This window comes from Mytilus edulis, chromosome 3, assembly GCF_963676685.1.
Source record: "Mytilus edulis chromosome 3, xbMytEdul2.2, whole genome shotgun sequence".
In the NCBI taxonomy this organism is placed as follows: domain Eukaryota; kingdom Metazoa; phylum Mollusca; class Bivalvia; order Mytilida; family Mytilidae; genus Mytilus; species Mytilus edulis.
This window is the reverse complement of record NC_092346.1, coordinates 70,078,524-70,100,296: the sequence shown is the minus strand read 5'-3', so window position 1 is coordinate 70,100,296 and position 21,773 is coordinate 70,078,524. Positions and strand designations below refer to the sequence as shown.

General features: G+C 32.6%; 2 protein-coding genes across 4 annotated transcripts in view; one reads left to right on the top strand and one right to left on the bottom strand.

The window, feature by feature from the left end:
• Positions 1-330: 330 nt before the first annotated feature.
• On the bottom strand, positions 331-10,202 carry LOC139517284 (transmembrane protein 196-like). Of its 2 annotated transcripts, none has more exons than XM_071308187.1 (5): positions 10,084-10,202; positions 6,226-6,487; positions 5,786-5,842; positions 2,745-3,008; positions 331-582 (listed from the first exon to the last, which is right to left on the bottom strand). In XM_071308187.1, the coding sequence occupies exons 2-5, from the start codon at positions 6,373-6,375 to the stop codon at positions 406-408; spliced, it is 648 nt and encodes a 215-aa protein (XP_071164288.1). In that variant the 5' UTR covers positions 6,376-6,487; positions 10,084-10,202; the 3' UTR covers positions 331-405. The 2 variants fall into 2 exon arrangements, with proteins under 2 accessions (XP_071164288.1, XP_071164287.1); XM_071308186.1 differs by lacking the exon at positions 10,084-10,202 and adding an exon at positions 6,854-7,089.
• The window catches only part of LOC139517283 (acidic fibroblast growth factor intracellular-binding protein-like), a 28,609-nt gene continuing 16,912 nt past the window's right edge, over positions 10,077-21,773 (top strand). The window contains exons 1-4 of one of the 2 annotated variants that reach the window (XM_071308184.1): positions 10,077-10,362; positions 11,692-11,792; positions 14,490-14,688; positions 15,581-15,707. In XM_071308184.1, the coding sequence (XP_071164285.1) occupies positions 11,711-11,792; positions 14,490-14,688; positions 15,581-15,707 (408 nt within the window). In that variant the 5' untranslated portion in view covers positions 10,077-10,362; positions 11,692-11,710. Of the gene's footprint in view, positions 10,367-11,691; positions 11,793-14,489; positions 14,689-15,580; positions 15,708-21,773 lie in introns of both variants that reach the window. The other variant, XM_071308185.1, reaches the window with a different exon arrangement.

The window sequence follows — 21,773 nt, the reverse complement described above, 5'->3', positions numbered from 1 at the left end:
CGGAAACTTTAAAGGCTAATCGTGAATTTTAGTACAATCAATATGGTGGTAAATTCTTTTTGATACAATACATGCATATATTTGATTACTGTTTTAGTGGTATAGATATAGATTTTGTTTATTACTGAATTAAAACCATACTATATATTATCGTAAAACACATGTGCACTTTCACGGAACTACAATTTGTCAATACCTATATTTAGATTCGCGCAAAGTCTAGTTTTCTCTAACTGTTAATGACGTCTTTACATTAAATCCATCAGATGTTGAATGGTTACCGATTTATATTTTAGTCGTAAACAAGTTTTTAGGTTAACGAAACGTCCGTGGGTTAGATTAGGACAACGGGTCTTAACTTAATATAAATAATTATAACATTTGAACTTTGCATAATGGCGCTTGTTAATCCGAAATAAATACAAAATTGTTTTCTTCGTCTTTTATAAAGGCATCATTGTAAAAGAACTGTGATTGTATTTCAACGTGTAAATCAGTTGTTTCTGTTGTTTCTTCTCTGTAAATTGTTTCTTCTGTGTCAAGTTGCGATTGGACTTCATCATTGACTTCATTTGAATCGTTCTGTAAAAAAAAGTAAAGGAAAATTCAGTTTTAAGGTAGCACAATACAAAGATTTTGTTACTCCCAATCAGACAACTTTAAACTGATGTAATTCATTTCATCCTTTTTTATATTTTATAGATAAGGTACCAAAAGAAAGAAGAAAGATTAATCTTTCAAATTGTGATAATTTCATTATGACATAATTATTACATAATTAATTATTATGTAATTAGTTGCTATATTGTGATGTCCACACTTGAATGAATTTAGCTTCTTTGTTCTTCATAGCATCCCAAAATATTTTATATATTCTTGTACAACACAGCTTGACCTCCAAAACTGTGTCTCAGATTTCCAAAAACATCAATAGAACAAATTTTATACCCAATTGAATTTAGTGGTCTCTTATGAATTGATGTTGCAAACTTCATTGAAGATTTATGAGAGAATGAAATATAATAGGAAAAATCTGAGACACAGTTTTGGAGGTCAAACTGTGTTGTGCACGAATCTATAAAATATTTTGGGATGCTATGAATAATAAAGAAGCTAAATTCATTCAAGTATAGACATCACAATATGGCAACTAATTACATAACAATTAATGATGTAATAATTATGTCATAATGAAATTATCACAATTTGAAAGATTGGTCCTTCTTCTTTCTTTTGGTACCTCATTTATAAAATTTAAAGAAAGATGAGTGGAATTACATCAGTTTAAAGATGTCTGATTGGGGATGAAAAATCTTTGTATTGTGCTACCTTAACAACAAACTTTTCAATATAAGATGATAACTCAAATTCCTTGTTCGTGATGTTATCAATTCTTAAATATACAATATTTTCATACCAAACATATTGGAGCGTAGATTAGGAATTGCAAGCAGTATAAAGGTATTGCAAAATTAACATTATATAGAGTCCTACTTCAATGATAATTTAAGCCATATAGTTAAAGAATGATCAAGATATAATAGTACAATTAAAGCATACAAAAGAGAAGTGTGCATGGACCTTGCAAATAAAAAGACTTAATTGGGTATATATGTTTGTTGGGATTAATTATTTACAACAGCAATACTGTTTGTCCTCATAAAAATGAAAATAATCAGGAAAATTCAATACTTACGATACATGAGTTCTTCGGACAATCTCTCCACAATCCGAAGGATAGATTTTTCGTTGGAACAAGTATGACACCATTTTTATAAGGAAAATCTCCCATTTCGCGACTTTTATAGTTTTTTGGATATTTTTGAAACTCAAGTGTTCTATGATAAAAAAAATTTCGTACGGTACCCTTTATTGAAAATTCAAACTCGTAGATCAAATAGACAACGCCATGACTAAAAAGGAAAAGACAAACAGACAAGCAATAGTTCACAAGACACAACAAAGAATACTAAAGACTAAGCAACAAGAACCCAACCAAAGACTTGGGGTGATGACAGCCTGCTCCGGAAGGGTGAGCATATCCTGCTCTACATGTGGCACCCATCGTGTTGCTAATTACTTAGTATATTGCAAACCCGGAAAATAGTCTTGATTCGGTAGGTCACATTCGTGAAAAGGAGTCGAACGGAATTGTAGAACTGTGAAATTGCGGAATTGTGAAACGGATATTCACAGATCTCATGTGCTCCAGGAGGGTAAGCAGATCTTGCTCCACATGTGGCACCCGTAGTGTTGCTCATATTATTACAAACCCGGATATTCACAGATAAGTGTGAATTTATAGACACAACAAGGATTGTTCACAAAATAAAAAATAAAAACTGAATGAAATGTTGTAACGTATATAGAGTATGGGTTAAAAAAGCGATTGATAGAATATTAGGTTAAGGATAAATAAAATGCATATGAATGTTAATACAACATTAAACTTTATTGTGTTGTTTGCAAATCTTAACACATTAAACGATCCATTCCATGTTTCATGTCTACAATGTAGAAACACATCATTTGCTATCATGTTGGAAAGTTTAAGTGATACGCAAGGTTATATTGAATTGATAAATGAGTGTCTTTATTACTGTAATTTCGTAAATGCAATGCGACAGTTCTTGTGTAAAGATATGAACTTCTATTTCTCTGACGCTTTTTGGTCAAAGTGCTGTATTTTCATCTCTTGTTAGCAAAGGTTTGGTAACAACGACTATGTCTTTTTGACCAAGTACCTTGACATAAAACATCCCCTCTCTTTGTTTGAACATTTCTTCTTTAGCTATCTTTGCTACCCTACAGCTAAGAATAGATGATAGTATACAAACAAGACATTCTGTTCCTGCTACGGCCAACGCTATCAGTATTAAAATGTCTTTGTTTTCTTTCTGAAAAGTGTGTCCATCTGTCGTGTGGTTCACTAGTCCAAGACGAAGAAGCTGAATACTGACCACGGCTGTAACTATGGATACTACGGACAGTGCAATAAAACTCATGATCTAAAAAAAAGAATCCAAAATTGCTTAGATGATAAGGTTTTCAATAAATATATTGACTTACAGAAGCTTGAAGTTAAAGAATTATAAGAAATCATTGAATTTTGTACGACAAAATTGAATGCATTATTTTCATTCTTTGCCAAAACGGAGATTTCTCGGTAGTGAATGTAATTTAAGCAAAAGGTGTAAGTCATCAATCTTGTTTCTTAGTTAAGGGATATCAAATGCATTCTTTCTATGGAGAGACTATTATCGGGAATGTAAAAAAAAAGAAATTAGATTACAGAATTTTGTAATCACGTTGCGGGGGTAGATTTATTGACTACGACCTCCACTGGGGTAAAGCTGATGACCGTAACTGCATTCACGGTCATCCCAAGATGTCGGATGAAAAATTAGGTCAGTATCTGTATTGTCTGTTACAGTGTTTATATATCCTTTTCTTTACTTTTTCATACGATGCAAATTTATAAAAGATTCACACGGAAATCACAAATTACTTCCGAGAAATGTGCATGAAACAGGAAATTCGATTTAAAAAAATCGCTAAGATGACCGTAAATCACAACCCAGATGACCGTAACAGAATCAGCAATTCATAACAAGGGTGACCGTAATTGGTTAAAAGATGACCGTAATTTGTAAAAGGATGACCGTAATTTCTAAATGATGACCGTAACTTTTAAAGGATGGTCGTCAATTCTAAGAAATATCCGTATTTGTAAAACTTCTTTTTTTGTATCAAATGATTAATTGTGTTGATATAAAACGTATTTATATGAGAGTATTATCCTATAGGTAGGAGAAAATAACACTCGCTTTAAATACAAAGTTCACCATATATATCTTTTGTTACGGTAGAGGGTATAATTTTTAAAATGAACATACAACAAGACATGCACATGAAAAAGTGGAGAAAACATGCAACAAAAGCGCAATTAAATGACACCTTACACGTATAATAAAAAAAAGTGTGCTGCACAGCCTCCAACTAAAAGCCAAAAGATTTTTTTTATGCCCCACTGGTCTGGGCGTCCGTTCGTTTGTTCGTCCGTTCGTCTGCTCGTTTGTCCGTCTGTCCCACCTCGGATTAAAGTTTTTGGTCGAGGAGGTTTTTGATGATGTTGAAGCCCAATCAACTTGAAACTTAGTACACATGTTTTCTATGATATGATCTTTCTTATCATAATGCCAAATTACAGGTTTTTTTTCCATTTTAACGGTCCACTGAACATATAAAATTATAGTGTAGATGAGGCATGTACTAGAGACACCTCAGAGGGACACATTCTTTTTTCTTCAACTTTTCGTCGTATCTCCGTCAATTTGTATTAAAATTTTAAAGTCGTTATCAATAAATATTTCATTGTTTACGAGAAATTTGCAATTTTTGTCATGAACTCAAAATACTGCAAATAGTTAAAAATAAATTGATGAAACATGTTTATATCCGCTAACTTAGCCCCTATTGAGACAAACACAACAAAAAGCTATGAATACAAATACGGATATTCTTAGAATTGAGGGTCATCATTTAAAATTTACGCTCATCCTTCATAAATTACAGTCAATCTTTACAAATTACGGTCATCTTTTACAAGTTACGGTCATCTGTTTACCAATCACGGTCATCCTTGTTTTATGTTACGGTCATCTTGAAAATATTTTGATAATGATTTACGGACATCTTAGCGATTTTTTCAAATTGAATTTCGCATTTCCTGAACATTTTTCGGTAGTAATTTGTGATTTCTGTGTGAATCTTTTATAAATTTACATCGTATCAATGTATACTTTGTAAAGAAAATGATATAGAAACACTGTAACAGACAATACAGATACTGACCTAATTTTTCATCCGACATCTTGGGATGACCGTGAATGCAGTTCACGGTCATCAGCTTTACCCCAGTGGACCTCGTTTACTTGTTACAAAGAAAAACAACTTTTAAGCAATCATCCATGAAAATATAGACTTTATTTTTATTAACTGACCTGGCCCATTATTGTGCTTTGATCACTTTTGTATTCTTGCCTTTCATGTTTGTATTTGTACAATATAGAATGTCTAAATGCCTTTTTGTTTTTCTTTGAAATAATTACTTGGGTTTTTTTATGATTCAGATTATTACACAATGTTGACATCTGTGCCCAATTATTTTTCAATTTTGACCTGGTCTGTTTGTTTGCTCATACATTGTGTTTCACATAATGAGTTATATGCGACTGTTATATATATATATATATATATATATATATCAGTGAGAGGTTTAGCTAGTTATAAAACCAGATTTACTCCACCATTTTCTACATAAGGAAATACATGTACCAAGTTAGGAATATGACAGTTGTTATCCATTCGTTTTATGTCTTTGAGCTTTTGATTTTGCCATGGGCTTTCTGTTTTGAATTTCTTTGGAAATTCTATTTTTTTGTTATACTTTTTTCACGTCGGGCCTCCCGGCGACTTCCTCCACCAATGAAATCTGACCTTAACAGAATAACCAAATGTTGAAAGGGGTGTGGGTTTTTCTCACTGTTGAAGGTCGTATCGTGGCATATATATGTAGTTGTTAGTTTCTATGTCATTCTGTCTATTGTGAAGCATTGTCTCATTGGCAATCCTACCACATATTCTTTGTTATATTAACCACCAAAGATCGATCATTTAGTTGTCGCCTGACTATCTGATTTAGATATAACTATGTTTTCCCAAAAATTGTCTTTGAAGATGATTTTTGTGATTATATATTTTAGAAAATTAACCATGACCTTACCACGTATGATGATTTCCTTTTAGCACATAAAATCCCTATAATTCCTGTGATAATGAACTGAAACAGAAAAGAAAAAAATGCTAAATACATGTACACATAAAAACTTGAAGTGAAAACGTGAAATCTTCAATATTTGTTTTTGGTATATGATTCCCAAACATCCAAGACATTAATTCAGCATTATTGACTTATTATTTTTCAAGGAAATACACTATTGCAGTTTTTATTGTTCAGGTATGGTGTGTCAACGCATGACATAATTATACTAAATCCCAATACCCACTACACACAACCCAAATTTAACGTTTTAGTTACGTTAAACCAAACAAAACTGCGTGTGTGCTTATATTTTTTTGTTTTTTTTTGTAGAGGGGTTGCTTATTTGTGACAATATATCGTGATTTAAGACGTTCTAATATTCTTTAAAATTGCATACTTACAAACCCTCCACTCCATATTGGAGACACACTGTGTGCAAGCCATACTTCTGAACGAATACTGGACACTACACCTAGACAAACACTAAGAATCCCCAAAAATATATGGACACCAGATATAATGTAAACTGCAGTCAACACAGCTCTCAGCATTTTCAACTGTCTATATCTTCAATTCTTGAACAAATTCATACAGTTCTCAAAAGAACTGCTGGTATAAGTTTATAACAGATTGTCTTCTCTCAATTGGTCTTTTCTTTGCATGCTGAAAATAATGAAAAGTTACGTACAATTAAACTTTATAAATCCTTATAACAATAATTATTTGCAGATGTGAACAAACTATAATAGTTTGGTCTGAAGTTCAAACATTCAGCAAACAAAGGAACTATATATGTGTGCTTTACATACAATAAGCAAAACATATTCCAGATAGTATAAAACAATTCAATATCTATACTCTAAAGTTTATCCATAAAAACTCACTTCCTAATTAATCTGACCTTTACACTGATAATCAGTATTTAGAACACAATCTAGACTAGCTCAACACTTATAGAATTGTCGCTATTTAGTGTATTTGTCACAATCACATTCATTCAGTAAAAACGTAATAGCTATTTTCACTTACCTCACTAAAATACCTATTTTCGCGGTGTTATGTGCAATTCAAGAACACAAGTTTCTTCCATTTAATCTACGTCATCGACCTGTCATAAAATTCCCACTTTGGAACCGATCAATCAAGTATTGATAATTTGCCTGCAGACTCTGTCAGTTTATATTCTACAAAGTCGATCGATGAAGCCACGCTAGGAATAGTCGATAATGTTGTGTAGAAAAGAAATGTCAACGGTGTAGGAAACTTGAAATGATAAAAAAAAATAATCAATCGAAAATCAGTATATGGTTATTTATTACATCAAAATTATAAGAATCGAGAAAAATTGTTTGTGGTGGTTTTTTTTACTGATTTTGTCATGTTTTCTTCGAGGTTTTCTTTGATATCATCAAGTCGGCTATATATTAATTGATAATCATTGTTACTAAGAAAGTTCGGTGGTTAAGTAGCGTTTGCAAGGTTGTTGGATTTTGTTTCATTTAAATTTTAAAATCAAACAAAAAATTCAAGTCTCCGAGGCCATTTGTTTTAATTATACATTTCTATGATTTGTGGCCTTTTTTTACCGCAATCTATAAAAATTTAACTATTTATGCATAAAAAAAATATGTGGAGTTTTCGTCAATATAGGACAACGACTAAACGATACAAACAACCATAAAACATCTATAGGGGCCCGTTTAAAATTCTGTGTCCAGAGCGATTTATTTTTTATTTTTGTCGCCATCTGAGGGCTCCAAATACAGAATACCAAAACGGGAATTTTTTTTATTTTTTTTTTGGGGGGGGGGGACATACAATATTCATTAACAGGCAAGTGTCTTTGCTTATTTTTAATTCAGCCTTAGTCGTCCCGAGACTATAAAAGGTTGTGGATAATTTAAACAAAAAAAAACATTTCAAAGATCTACCATCACCATCAAATTCTTCACCATAACAAAAACATTTGGATATAACGATATGCTAGAAGTCGTACCATGTTTGTCATCATGAAAATTTAAATTGGATGCTTATTTGTTAATATTTATTACGTCCTTTTCAAATTGCAGATACGCATCTAATACTCACGTCGAAACAGCTATTTCGAAATGTATTTGAAAGAACTAATTAGACAAGTCTGCTATATAGATAATTTATAATCCTTATGAGATAAGTGCCGCAGAGCTATAGAAAGATATTATGCATGCTTAATTTTTTAACATATATCTACATGTATCTAACACATACAGGCTAGTTACACGAGAATGTGTATGACTTATAAAATTACTTTGCAACCGTGAGTTATATTTGACTGAAAGTTTTTGTATCAACATTCCAATTTCACAAGGATGCTATAACTGTACGCCATCCACACAAAAATGTCTCCCCATCTCGAAAGTCTGTTTGTGTGTAAGGAATTGTTTCTCGCGGAAATAACGATTTTTAGAGTTTGAATAAAGACCTTGAACTCGATAGTGTATTTTTGGTCATAATCAAGACAAGATAGGTCCAGTGCGGAAACTGTTGACACAACCATGGAAGTATTATATTGACAGTGCTTATTTGTTTTCAAGGGGGGGGGTTCGGACGACCCCCCCCCTGGCTACAGGTATGTCAGACATCCATTACAAATAAGATTAAGAGTATATTAAGACCATGTTGAACGTTGTACCCGTATTTTTGACATTTTTACCTATGGAATTTGCTCTAATCAATTCGACTGTTCTACAAATGAGAGGTTTAGCTAGCAATAAAACCAGTTTTATCCACCATATCCTACATTAAAAAATGTCTGTATCAAGTCAGGAACATGACATTAGTTTGATATGTTTGGGCTTTTGATTTTCAAGCCATTTGATTCGGGACTTTCCGTTTTGAATTTTTCTCGGAGTTCAGAATTTGTGTGATTATGCTTTTTACATACACAAAATTTGGCATGTATATGTGAAAGACTTGGTAAATTTGAAGTATGATAAAAGAGTATCTACTTACGTGACAAAATTTGAATGAGCGTAAATAAGAGGGTGGTAATGGGTTATTTTCATGCAACGTTTTCGGCCTTTTTATTTCCTGTATTTTCTTTCATGTTTTGACGTTTTATTTCTCGTTTTCTCGTGTTTGGCTCGATTTGCGTGCTTCGTGTTTCCCTTTATCTATTTTCCGTGTTTCGTGTCTGTGCTCTTCATTTCTCGTGCATGTCACGCATTTGATTAAAAAGTCAGTGTGTTCATAGATGTAATCATCTATGGTGTGTTATACTGAATACCTTCGGAAATTTGTGATTGATTGATTGATTGTTGGTTGCTTAACGTCCAATCTAATCTGATAGTAATTTATGTATGTTGTTATCATTCTACTTTTGCAATATGTATGGTATCAATGAAGTCCATCAAATTACTATGAATGATTTTTTTTTCAAATAAGATGCAAGTAGCGGACGCTAAAAGATGACCGCAAGGTCTCCATGTCCATTGATAAAGGCTGCATAATCATCAAGAACAACTGAGTAATAACTTATAGTACTTTTTTTCCTTAATATTTATGATTTTATTTCTTGTGCTTCGTTTTTCCCAATTTTGATTTTTCGTGCAACGTTTTTGCGATTTTTGTTTCACGTGTTTTCGTGTTCAGTACCCCCTTTATAGTTACCACCCTCAAATAATAAAATTAAAAAATTTATAAACATAGAAATTCATTAATAAACATAGGTACTTGTGACACGATATTTGTTTAACCCTTCCTTTTAATTTTTTTTTTTTTTCAGATTTTGTTTGTTTGTTAATTTTGATTATTTTTGCGTTTTTAAATATAATAGAATGATGATTTGTTTGTCTATTTACAATCAATTTAAAATTTATTACCTACAGCAGTCACTGATATATTTTAAGGTGGTACCTAACACTACTGGGAGATAACTCTGTAAAGTCAGCTAAACGTTTTAATTACGTTGTGTTGTTAAAGGAATATTAAGCTTCTCAATGATCAAAATTGTTTTTTGTCAAAGTGCTATATAACCAGTGTAATTTTTCTGACAAAACAGTTGGTTCAAAAATTTTTAAATTTTTATATTTTTGTTTAAGGGTCTACTTTGACAAAATTTTATGAAAATTAAACGAGCCAAATTAATTTTAGTGAAAGTGTTGGGTACCACCTTAAACAAGTTTTTTCTGGTAAATTCTGATACAGAAAAGCGAAAAATAATCGAAATTTATATATAAAAAAAAGGGGGGATGGCTAAAAATTGTCCTGTTCCCAAGTACCTATTATTCTAGCGTGACTGTTGTTATCGAGGTAAAAATAAGTTTTTTCCATCAAATCCAAGTTATGGTTATTTCACTGCTGTTAATTTGATGTGAAGTGATGTTTTGATTTATTTCATGTGAAAATTCGGATGACAAGGGAGAAAACTTGGCTGTTACTGAATTGGATTATCTCCCGTGATACAACTATTTACCAAACTAATAAAAGAAGACCAACAGTCCCCGTGGAACCAAACTGTGGTTTGCAATGTGATTCAGTTATCGAAGACACATTTTTAGGTCGGTACGAAGAGAAATAATCTTATGCTGTCCTTTAGATAATGTCTATTTAATGATTTTATCCGAACTTTCATACTCATACTGTCAGTATCTATCTGATACAAATTTAGTGTCAGTGTCAACTCTTGATATTGATGATGAACTGACTGTCATACTCATGGGATACGCACAGCCAGACAACCTTGCATGGACGTTCCAGGGGGTCTGGAGGGGGGCCGGCCCACCCTTTAGTGCCAATTGTGGGGGAAAATTTGGTTGATTATTGAGGAAATCACTGAAGCATGACTGATAATTTTGATGATTCTGTAATATATGAATTCTGTTCTTGTAAAATTTGGTCATGAATTCATTGTTTTATTTGAGCAAGCATAGGTGTACAGGGGCGGATGCAGGAATTTTCGAAAGGGGGGGGTGCTAACCCAGGGCAAAGGGGGGGTGCAGGGGGGGTGCAAAACATATGTCCCGATACAAATGCATTGATCGGCAAAAATAAAGGGGGGGTGCGCACCCCCGGAACCCCCCCCCCCCTGGATCCGCCACTGGTGTAATAGGAACATTAAAAGATGTTAAATATGAAAAACACAGATTATGGATACATTTCTTCATATTACATGTCCATAGGTTGTTTTCTCTTGTTTGAATAAATATGTCATGAGCTAAGATTTTGTTAGATGAGATTAAATGATCTAAATATTTCATTGAAGACAACAAAATTTTAGCTTTTAAGGGGGGTAAATGATAGTGATTTGACAGAGGTCTCAAATATTATAATATTTATTGAAATAGTCAAATAATTTTTTTTCAATTTAAATATTTTTTTCAAAATCAATCAATATTTTGATTGTCTAGAAGAAAGTGTACATTTTATCATCATTCACCAAAAATAACCTAAAAACTTCATTTGGCCTGATTTTTACTGTTATTTTTCATGAAGGTACTCCCATTCTTGTATGTGTGTCAATCAAGTCTCTAAATAAACTGTTAAAAATGTCTAACCACAACACAAAAATCTGTGGTCTAACATAATTTTCTATGTACAGCCTGTTAATTTATATGTTGGAGCTGGGAACAGTATATCTATATCTTCCTGAACACGCTTGAAATATTTGCCACTGGATGTAAAGCAACCATCAATCAATCATTATATTTATATATATGTTCCTAGTTGGAGCCATAGTGTATTCAAATATGTTTGATTATGTGAAACACCTGAGAGTTAAGTAAGACATGACCTTAGACATTGAGTAGTCCAAGATTACTCTTGACGTCCAACGGCTGTGTATAGATATAGATAAATTACATTTTTAAATCATCATTTATATTTTTCAGGTTTTAAAAAAATTTGGTTATGGCAACATTAGATGTGTTTGTTGGAAACTTCACCATAATTGATTTTGAGCTGTATGATCTATGGCTTAATGGATTATCAGGTAATATTGTACATGTATAAAAAGATGATATTTTGTAATGGAAGGAAAAAAAAAAAAATCAAAACTTTTCATTTTCGATATACACAGACCAATTCTCAATCTTTCTTCTTTCCTGATAGATATTGAGTATGTATGGTTTAGGGGTGAAGATCTCGACCATTTCCAAGTTCTCAAACAGGAGGGGGTGGTCTACTCCAGGCACTCCCCCTATATTTCATTTGACATATTATATTGTCTCATACTTGAATTTATGGTTTAGGGGTGGGAATCTCGATGTTTCAAAGTTCCCAAACAGGAGGGGATGGGGTGACCTCAGGGACTCCCCCTATATTTCATTTGATAAGTTATGTTGTGCCATACATGTGTATGTATGGTTTAGGGGTTGGGATCTCATCCATTTCTGTGTTACCAAACAGGAGGGGTTAGGGTGACCTCAGGGACTCCCCCTATAGTTCATTTGATTTGTTATATACATGTAGTACAATACATGAGTATATATGGTTCAGGGGTAGGGATCTCGACCATTTCCAAGTTCTCAAACAGGAGGGTGTACAGTGACCACAGGGACCCCTATATTTCATTTGATTTATTATATTGTCCCATACTTGAATATATGGTTTAGGGCTGGGGATCTCGACCGTTTAAAAGTTCCCAAACAGGAGGTGGTGGTTTGACCCCAGGGAATCCCCCTATATTTCATTTGATTAGTTATATTGTCTCATACTTGAATACATATGGTTTAGGGGGTAGGGATCCCAACCCTGTCAAAGTTACCAAAAAGGAGGGGGTTGGGTAACCTCAGGAACTCCCCTATATTTCATTTTACTAGTTATATAGTCCCATACATGAATGTATATGGTTGAGAGGTGGGGATCTCATCTGTTTTAAAGTATCAAACAGGAGGGATAGAGTGGCACGAAGGACGCCACATATTATCATATGATTTGCTTACATTCAGGTATTATATAATATAATGGCATTATTTTTGAAAATAAAGTCAGAAACTTCCAGCTACTTTAACTGACCCTTCAAAATTGAGTAAAAAATACCCCTTCAAAATTGCAGTAATATGTTTTACACTTTAAAAGCATCTTATATGCATTATCAACATTTATCACTGATAAAAAAAAATTATTCTGTGACCAGGAACATATATATATTGTTAGATAAACTGTTCCCAGCTGTCACATTGTATTAGATTTTGACATTAACATTTGTCAAAAAGTAATTTTGAGTTTCTGTATAAAATATTTTCTGCTTTTTCTTTCTTTTACATATATCTTTTCTGCTTTTTCTTTCTTTTACATATATCTTTTGGTTTTCAATTCTAGTGTTTATATTCATTTACCATGCATAGATGTATTTTGACACCTGCCTGGATTTTTTGTTTGTAGTTGATCGCCGGAATTACCCTTATCTGCTTCCGGAATCGGATGCGATATTGTAATTGTCATCCAATGTCATTTTGTTTTCAATGTTGTGTTTGTTAGTCCTATAAGATTTTACTTGAATTTACACATTATTTGTTGGCGATTTTCTGTATAAAGCTAGCAGTTGAACAAAATGAACATCGCTGTCATGAATGATAATGATGAAAATAAGTTTTGAGATCGTTTATTTGGAGACTTTGGTGAAAAGGTTTGCAAAGTTATTTTTTATTTTCTTTCAAGTGGAAGGTCTGTCAGGCGTAGCTTGCAACCAAATCGAAAGTCCTAATGCAAAAGTGGAAGGTCGCGGACCTCGGACCACTGCTAATTTGAACCCCTGCCTCCAAAATGAAAAGATACGAAATTTCGTCTTCTAATTTGAAATTGCCGCCAACAGCATGAACAGTTGAACTTATGTAATAGACTACTGACATAATTGTCCTACGTATTGACGACAAACAATATTCCATTGACTTTTGCCATTTGGGAAATCTAAACTACTTGTCTTTAGAGATTTTCAGGGATTAAATATTTCATACAATTATTCTTTGACATCTTAGCCAAAAGCACAGGCGATAATAAACTACATAAGGATTTCTAATGAGCACTACTTCCTATGTGCAACTTCAAAACTTTTGGGTGATTCGACAATCATTTAAGGTTTTTCTGGTAATATTTTTTGTAATCTAGAATTAAAAGTATTAAAAAAGTGTTCAATTAGTTATATATAACATAGTAGCCAGCTAGATAAAAGCAATGGCACGTATTTCAGCATTATTGGGTAGAACACAAATCTAGGGTGCTCGCATAATGCAGCTTAACTGCATAAAAAATATGAAAGTCAATATATATATGAATCTAAAATTCAAGGAGAGTTAAATTTGAATCCAATTTGATGATATTTATGCCCAAGTCGCTTTTTTAACTGAAGTTTGCCTCATGTTAGTTTTAAAAAAAAAAGAAGCTATAAACCAAAACTTGTAGACAGATTTCAGTTTCAGGCAGTGAGTCACTTACTGTTGTAGAATTATGTTCCTTTGTAACTTGGAATTTTTTTTTTTCATTTCCCTACTCTTACTTTAGTATTGTAAGCAACCTTGAGCAGGGCCCTCATGTCCTCTGACACATTCTTTTATTTATAATTGCTTCAGTCATATTTGATATTGTTTTATAACATGTATAAAGTCATTTAAAAATCTTCAGCTATTCAGTAAAACTAATGAAAATGTAGAAAATTATGTTTTAGATAATTGCATTTTTTTTTTTACAGATGTAGACGCTGCTCATGTCTTACAGAAAGGAGAATTACAACATTGTCCTTGGGTCACTATTGAGGACATTGTCAGTGAGGTTCACGACCACTACAGGCTCTTTAACCATCTGGAGAAAATATTGAAAAATCCAACACACCTTGCAGACCAACAAATTCATCAAATTGACGCAGAAGCACAAACTCTTCTTATAGAAAAGTAATTATCTTTTTTACATCTTAAACCAGTTCTATTCAGACCATATCTTGTACAATTTTTTTTCATAGCTTGTGTAACTTCTCAATATGTGAAATAATTTAAAAAGGACAAGACATCTTGGAATAATGCTAGAATAATAAACAAAACAAAAAGCAATATGCATGCTTGAATCAATTTATTTCAGAAGCTATATTTGGATTTCTCAAAGTGTTAAAGCTTCCTTTCTGCTTTAATACTTTTTCCGTCTTGTCGTTCTATAGTTGTTGTTGTCTACAACCTTCAGGTTAAAGACCTTTTCCGACATCTTGGGATATAAAGTAATAAAAAACAAGAGTACTTGAATTTTAATGAAATGTACAAATGAAAGAGGAATGTAATTTATTTGAAATTCTTATATCTAAAGAGAGAAAACAATGTGTTACAGTATAATTATATTTTGACGACTGCTTGTCTTTCAAATACAGATAAACTTTGTTTGATTCAAGCCATTCAATTTTTCAACTTTGCAATGTAAGGGGAGATTACTCAGAAAAAAAATGTAACTTTTAATATTAGTGAATAAGTATTGCTTTTGTTGTTGTGTAGCATGACAACATTTCCTGTAGCAAATGTCATCAGATATTTGTCCATTGTCCTTGACCTGGTTTGCATGGCTCAGTGACTGCTTAAAAAAGTTTTATTTTATAAAATTGTGATTGACAGGTATTATCAAAAGATAGCTGCTGTGAAAGTTGATATTAACTCAGGTTCATATAAGCTTAGACTATCCTTCATACATTTGCTTGCAATTATTACTAAGTATATGATAAACCCTGCCTAAGTCTTTATAATCAGGAGTTTCTGGTTAAACAAAGACTATTGATCAAGTATTTAAACTGCTTATATGTTTAAGGTATTATCAGTTTGATGAAGTTGTCATCAGAGAAATAATTGGAAAGAAATTATCTGGAAGAAATAGGAAAGATTTAGATGATGTTAGTGAAAAAACAAGAAGGAGTATAAAAAAGTGTAGAAGACAGGTAAATTAAACTTTCAAGGAGATTTTTCTTCTATGGGTATATCTTGAATACTGATCATCTACCTATATATTAATGAATGAAGTGTTATACGAAGATATGGTATGAGTGCCAATGAGACAACTCTCCATCCAAGTCAGATTTGGTGAAAGTAAACCTTTAAGGTCAAAGAATGGCTTTCAACACAAAGATTCTGATAGTCATATAAAAGTGCAATACTTATTTGTAAAATATCATAAAGCAATTCATTAAAAAAAACAACTCAGTTTTAAAGGTAAAATTAAAATTGAGAATGGAAATGGGGAATGTGTCAAAGAGACAACAACCCGACCAAATAAAAAACAACAGCAGAGGGTCACCAACAGGTTTTAAAGGTAGTTTTAAAGGTAGGCTTTTACTGCTTGGCAATGTAATAATAATCCAGATTTTGTGTACTTAAACATGTTGTTTACAAAGACCTGACAACTCTCAGATTCTCCTTTTCAATGTACAAGACCTTTTTGAGACTATTTTGTTTTGTCCTTATGTTACAAACTTAGAGGCATATATTTCAATTGTGGAAGAGAGTTTCTCAATCACTGCTATACATAATTTTGATATGGTCTGTTGATAAAATTGAGAATGGAAATGGGGAATATGTCAAAGAGAGAACAACCTGACCAAAGAGCAGACAACAACTGAAGGCCACCAATGGTTCTTCAACGCAGCGGAAAAAATCCTGCACCTGGAGGTGGTCCTCAGTTGCCCCCTAAATAAAATTGTGTACTAGTTCAGTGAAAATGCGGTAGGTCTTTTCACCACCGAACACCACCGCACACCACCGAACACCACCGAACACCCCAAAAGTTTATTATTTTGTCTTTTATCGTTATCAATGTGAATTAAATATAATATTCAAGTTATTAATTCAACAAATCAGAAGATTAAAAGTCCAAATATCTACAGAAAACAGAATGCAAGAGTCTTATAACACCCCACTTTTTAAACTCCGCTGACCCTCATGGACACCTCAAATATACTTTTTTCCCATTTTTTCTTCTAACTCTTCTATAAAATAGTTGTACCAATAATAATAAAAGAGAAAAATATCAAAAGCTAACCAATGAACAGAGATCCAGGATACTTGAACTGATTACTAATTATGAATAAATTTGAATTTTATAACACACACAATAATGACAATGTAATCCAGAAAGTGATGAATCCTGTGACGTTTTTCCTTATATTGATTTTCGATTTAACATAAAAATGATGCCCTTAAAAATCGAAAAATTGATTAAATTATATGTAATTTAATTTATTTTATCATTTTATTGTATAATATCAAAGTTTTTCTTAGTGGTTGGTGGTGTTTCAGGTGTTCGGCGGTATTCAGTGGTGTGCGGTGGTGTTCGGTGGTGAAAAGACCCACCCGTGAAAATGGCCACAACGCTCAACTACAAAACATATTAATGAACTAAATTTTAAAACGTACCAGACTAACAAAGGCTAGAGGCTCCTGACTTGGGACAGGTGCAAAAAATGTTTTGTGAGATCTCAACCCTCCCCCTATACCTTGAGCCAATTTAGAATAAAGAATAGCAATATGCACAGTAATACTCAGTTAAAAAGAAGTCTGAATCCAATGTCAGATAGGTAACAAAAGAAACTAAGAAAATGACAATGATTCATAAATTAACAAAGGACTACTAGCTTGAATTTAGATCCATTTTAGTGAAACATTGTATACTTATTGACTGGGTATGACTGGAATAGTAAGTTTATTGTCCCTGAGGTGCAACTATTGTCCTGAGGCATAGCCGAGAGCATCAGTTGTATCCCAGGGTACAATAAACTTACTATTCCCGAATATCCAGGCAGTAATTGTTTTATTATATCGAAAAAAACAACAGATAATAAATCGCGGTGAAAAATCAACTATAATAATATAAAAAGCAGAAACCTAACCATAACGTTCACTTCATAAATATTCAGAAATGCTAAAGCTACGTCTTGCACTGTAGGCAACTCTAGATAAAATAGGTAAAACTGTATTTTCAAAATCCTCCAATCCCGTAGCTGCATTTGAAATTCCGCAAAATATTATAACGCTTGCGATTAAATAGTTTCATCGAGGTCCAATAGTTGGAAACTATTGTCCAATTCAATAGTTCAACCCTTGCAATTTGAAAAAAATAATCAAAATATTGTGTACCGGGTTTTTTTTCTCTGTCTTTGTCCCTGCGTGTTATACTCGGGTGCGTGTTATGTATGTATTATTTTCTGTTTTCAGGACGACGGTGAAAAAAAATATATCTGGATTTGTTTTCTGGAGACAGTCAGATTGTCAAGTGCTTGCAGTGACTTGATAAATTGTTAATGTGTCATATTTTGTTATGAATAAATAAATATATTTACTAAATCGTTTGTTTTTATTTCATTCAATCATTGTTGGTTTACAGGAAGTCGATAACCATGTGTTAGTGTTCATTTCGTAAACAAAGAAAGATAACTGTGTCCTTACAGGATATTAATTGTGTATTTATCATAAATATGTAGTTGTTAGTTGATTTAATGTGTTTTAATATAAAATTTTCTAATGAAATAATAAAGAAAGTGATTGTGTGTGTTGCCAATATTACAAGTTTCTTTAAATGACGATGGTGATGCATGTGCTTAAATCGACACTTTAAAGTGCTTCATAAACAAAGAGAGATAATCGTGTTTGAAAAGAGGTACCAAACAGGATAAAATACTGAGGAGTAACTGTTTGTCGTTTTATTGTGTTTCAAAACGAAATATCTTTACGAAATATTATTGGATGTTTAACTAAAAAAAAAAGAATACTAATTTTTATAATTTAATCTGTTAAAACATTTATTTATTGCCGTCTTATTTTAATTCCCCTTGTCATTGCTCATAACACTTTCATTTAAAAATAGACAATGACTTGCAAAAAGTAAATTGTTTTGTTTGTGGTATTCATCCAAATTAAAATGAAAAATGTTTGTTACTTTCAGAACTTCGACTTTTATTTTATAGACAACAATAAAATTCTTAAGATTGATTTAATTAAAAAAAAATCTGACTTTTGGGTGAACAGTTTTCACACGTGGGTACAGGTAAGTAGGTCATAATCAAGGTAAACAATGGCAGTTTTATGGCTTGGGTGACCTTTCATGCATACATTTTTAAGATTAATTTAAATCCTTAATGCCAATTCGAACAATAAACAAGCAATCAATACCATACTAATTTTAATCAAAACAACAAGGTTCAATCAGAGACATATAATACAAGAGATTGGCAACTCTAGTAGAGTCTATATAACGGCCAATGAAATCACTTGGCCACCGGAAGTGCTTGGGATGATGATGTGACCTGGGATGAAGATAAGCTAATTCCGCCATTGTTGCAAAGAGAGACGACACGCTTTAAGATTTATTTTATCGTTTATGTCCATTGTTTTCACAGCTAAAGCATGTAAGTATAATCAAAAGATACATTTTACTAATTTTACTAATTTGTTTATACTATAATGTGCTGAGATGACGATAATAATCCAATGCAGACAAATTTAAATTCGGTCCATTCAGCTTCCCCTCTTTATTGCTGTAGAACCGGCGTGGTCCACCAATTTTTTTTCATAAAACTTAGAAATTTACGATTATATATACAATTTTATAGTGTTATTCTACTCCCGATTATTATCCCGTTAGAATAAGACTATTTTCGTATAGTTTGGTCAAATAGTGTTTTCATAAAATATCATCAAATGGGGTTTATTTTTTTTTTCGCATTGGTACCCAAATCCAGATGCAAACTGCCATTTTTTTCTTCATAAAACTTAGAAATTAACGAAAAAATATGCAATTTAAAAAGCTTATATTAATTCCAAGTGTTATCTTGTTAAAATAAGACCAGTTTCGTAAAGTTCCATCCTATAGTGGTTTCTAAAAATTTCAGCAAAGGTGACTAATATTTTCATATTGATACCAAAACACCCAGCTACATGTACAATGTGTGTTGATACCCTACTTTTTAAAAAAATGAGTATCAAATTATCATTTTTCTTTACAAAGTGAAGGTGTATTATCCATTAAGGTATGTTTATGTCCAATCTTTTTAACAGTCTTCAGGCTGAATAATAATGGCAGCCCAGGATTGTTAAATTGCTCCCAGGCTAGTCCGAGATTACTCTAAAAATTATATATCTACAGGCCAACAGAATCTAACTTCAAAATTTAATGTCGTTTTAACAGATCATCACTGCCTTTCAGTCGACCAATAGCTGATGACCTGCATGTACATGTACAATAGAAGGGGCATTATGTCTTCTGGTCTCTTTGTTTCATCTGTTTGTCCGTCTATTCTGCTTCAGGTTAAAGTTTTTTGCCAAATAAGATTTCTTTATCCCAATTTCAGGGTTCACTGAATACAACATGTACATTGTCAATGCAGTATATCTGTGGTGATGGTGCAAGTTTCAGGTTAATGTTTTTGCCCAACATGGTCAAGTTAGTTTTCGACTTGAAACTTAGTACAAAGGCATTTAAAAAGAAGATGTGGTATGATTGCCAATGAGACAACTGTCCACATGCTTAAGAGACCAATATGACTGAGACATTAACAACTACAGGTCACCTTACAGCCTTCAACAATGAGCAAAGCCCATACCACACAGTAAGCTTTAAATTTCCCTGTTTGACAAGCTCAGTCAATGTTAACCACTGCAGTCCTTCATGTCTTGTGGCATGCTTCCAAAAACAAAAAAGGATGAAATATCATTTATATATATTTATATACATGTAAAGTTAAAACAATAACTTGAATAAGTAGTGTGTTCAGTTTAAGCATATTTATGTATTTAAAGTGGATTAAGAAACCAGTAATTTCACGATTTAACTGACCCGTTTTGCACCTGATGTAGCTGCATTAGCCTGGTCTCTTTTCAAAATCTTCAGCGGTGTCTATTATGTGCAAAAGATATTGCTCTCGCTTAACACAGGTCAGTCATTTATCGTCCCCTTCTGATGGACTAGCATTAATTTTCAAGTCCATACTTGTAACTGGTGTCAGACCAGGAAATTTTCACACTGGAACCGGAACCTGAATTTAACCATGAACTAATGTGTCCGAGTTCAATGCATCAGCTGCTACACGACTACTCCCTATTTACTGTACCCAACCTATATGTACATGTACCTCATTTATATGCCCTGTAGACCATAAAGTTTTATTTTAAAATTTTTGAATAAACACTGTTAAAGTTACAATGTTGCTCCTATAGACTTAATGTAAAAGAATTGTTAAGAATAAAACAAAATACTTATCTATTAAAAAGCAGATGTGGTATGATTGTCAATGAGTAAGTGTCCCAAATGACACTGTAAACACTTGTGTACGTTTCCTCTTTTGTAGTTTCTTCACATATGTAATGTTCACTCATGTACTTAATTGAAATTGTGGCTGCTGCTTAAAAAAATTTGACTTAATTTTGATATAGATTTATAGTGTTTTTTGCTGTATAGTGTATAGTCTACCAGACTCCGTTAAATAATTTTCCAGATGGCACAATATCTCGTTTCGATTGTCTCTATTAATTTCTTCTTCATCGATTCCTAATAAGGTGTCTAAATCCATGTGTATATTTCCTGTAATAAAGTAAATAGATGTTCTCATCCTCTCTCTAGCCTCCTCATAGTTAGAACAATGTAAAAGGTAGTGTTCTACAGTTTCTGGCTCTCCACAGGAACAGTTTTTGTCTGATGATGGTATAATTTTGGATTTATAATCATTTAGATCACAATAACCTGTTCTCAAACTAGAAGTAATTGAAAACGACCATTTGGATGGTAAATCTTTTGGTATTTTCTGACAGACTTTTTGATGATAGTTGTAATAATTTCTGCCACGTTGACTTGATTCCCATTGGTTCTGCCATTTTCTTAAAACACTTTCTCTTGCTGCACATTTTATATCCTGCCTGGTTACTTCTGATGGTTCTTCTATTTTTTTGTAAAACACGGATTTTTATCATTACTTTTCCGTCCTGGTCCGGTATTTAGAAAACGCCAATGTAATGCTTCT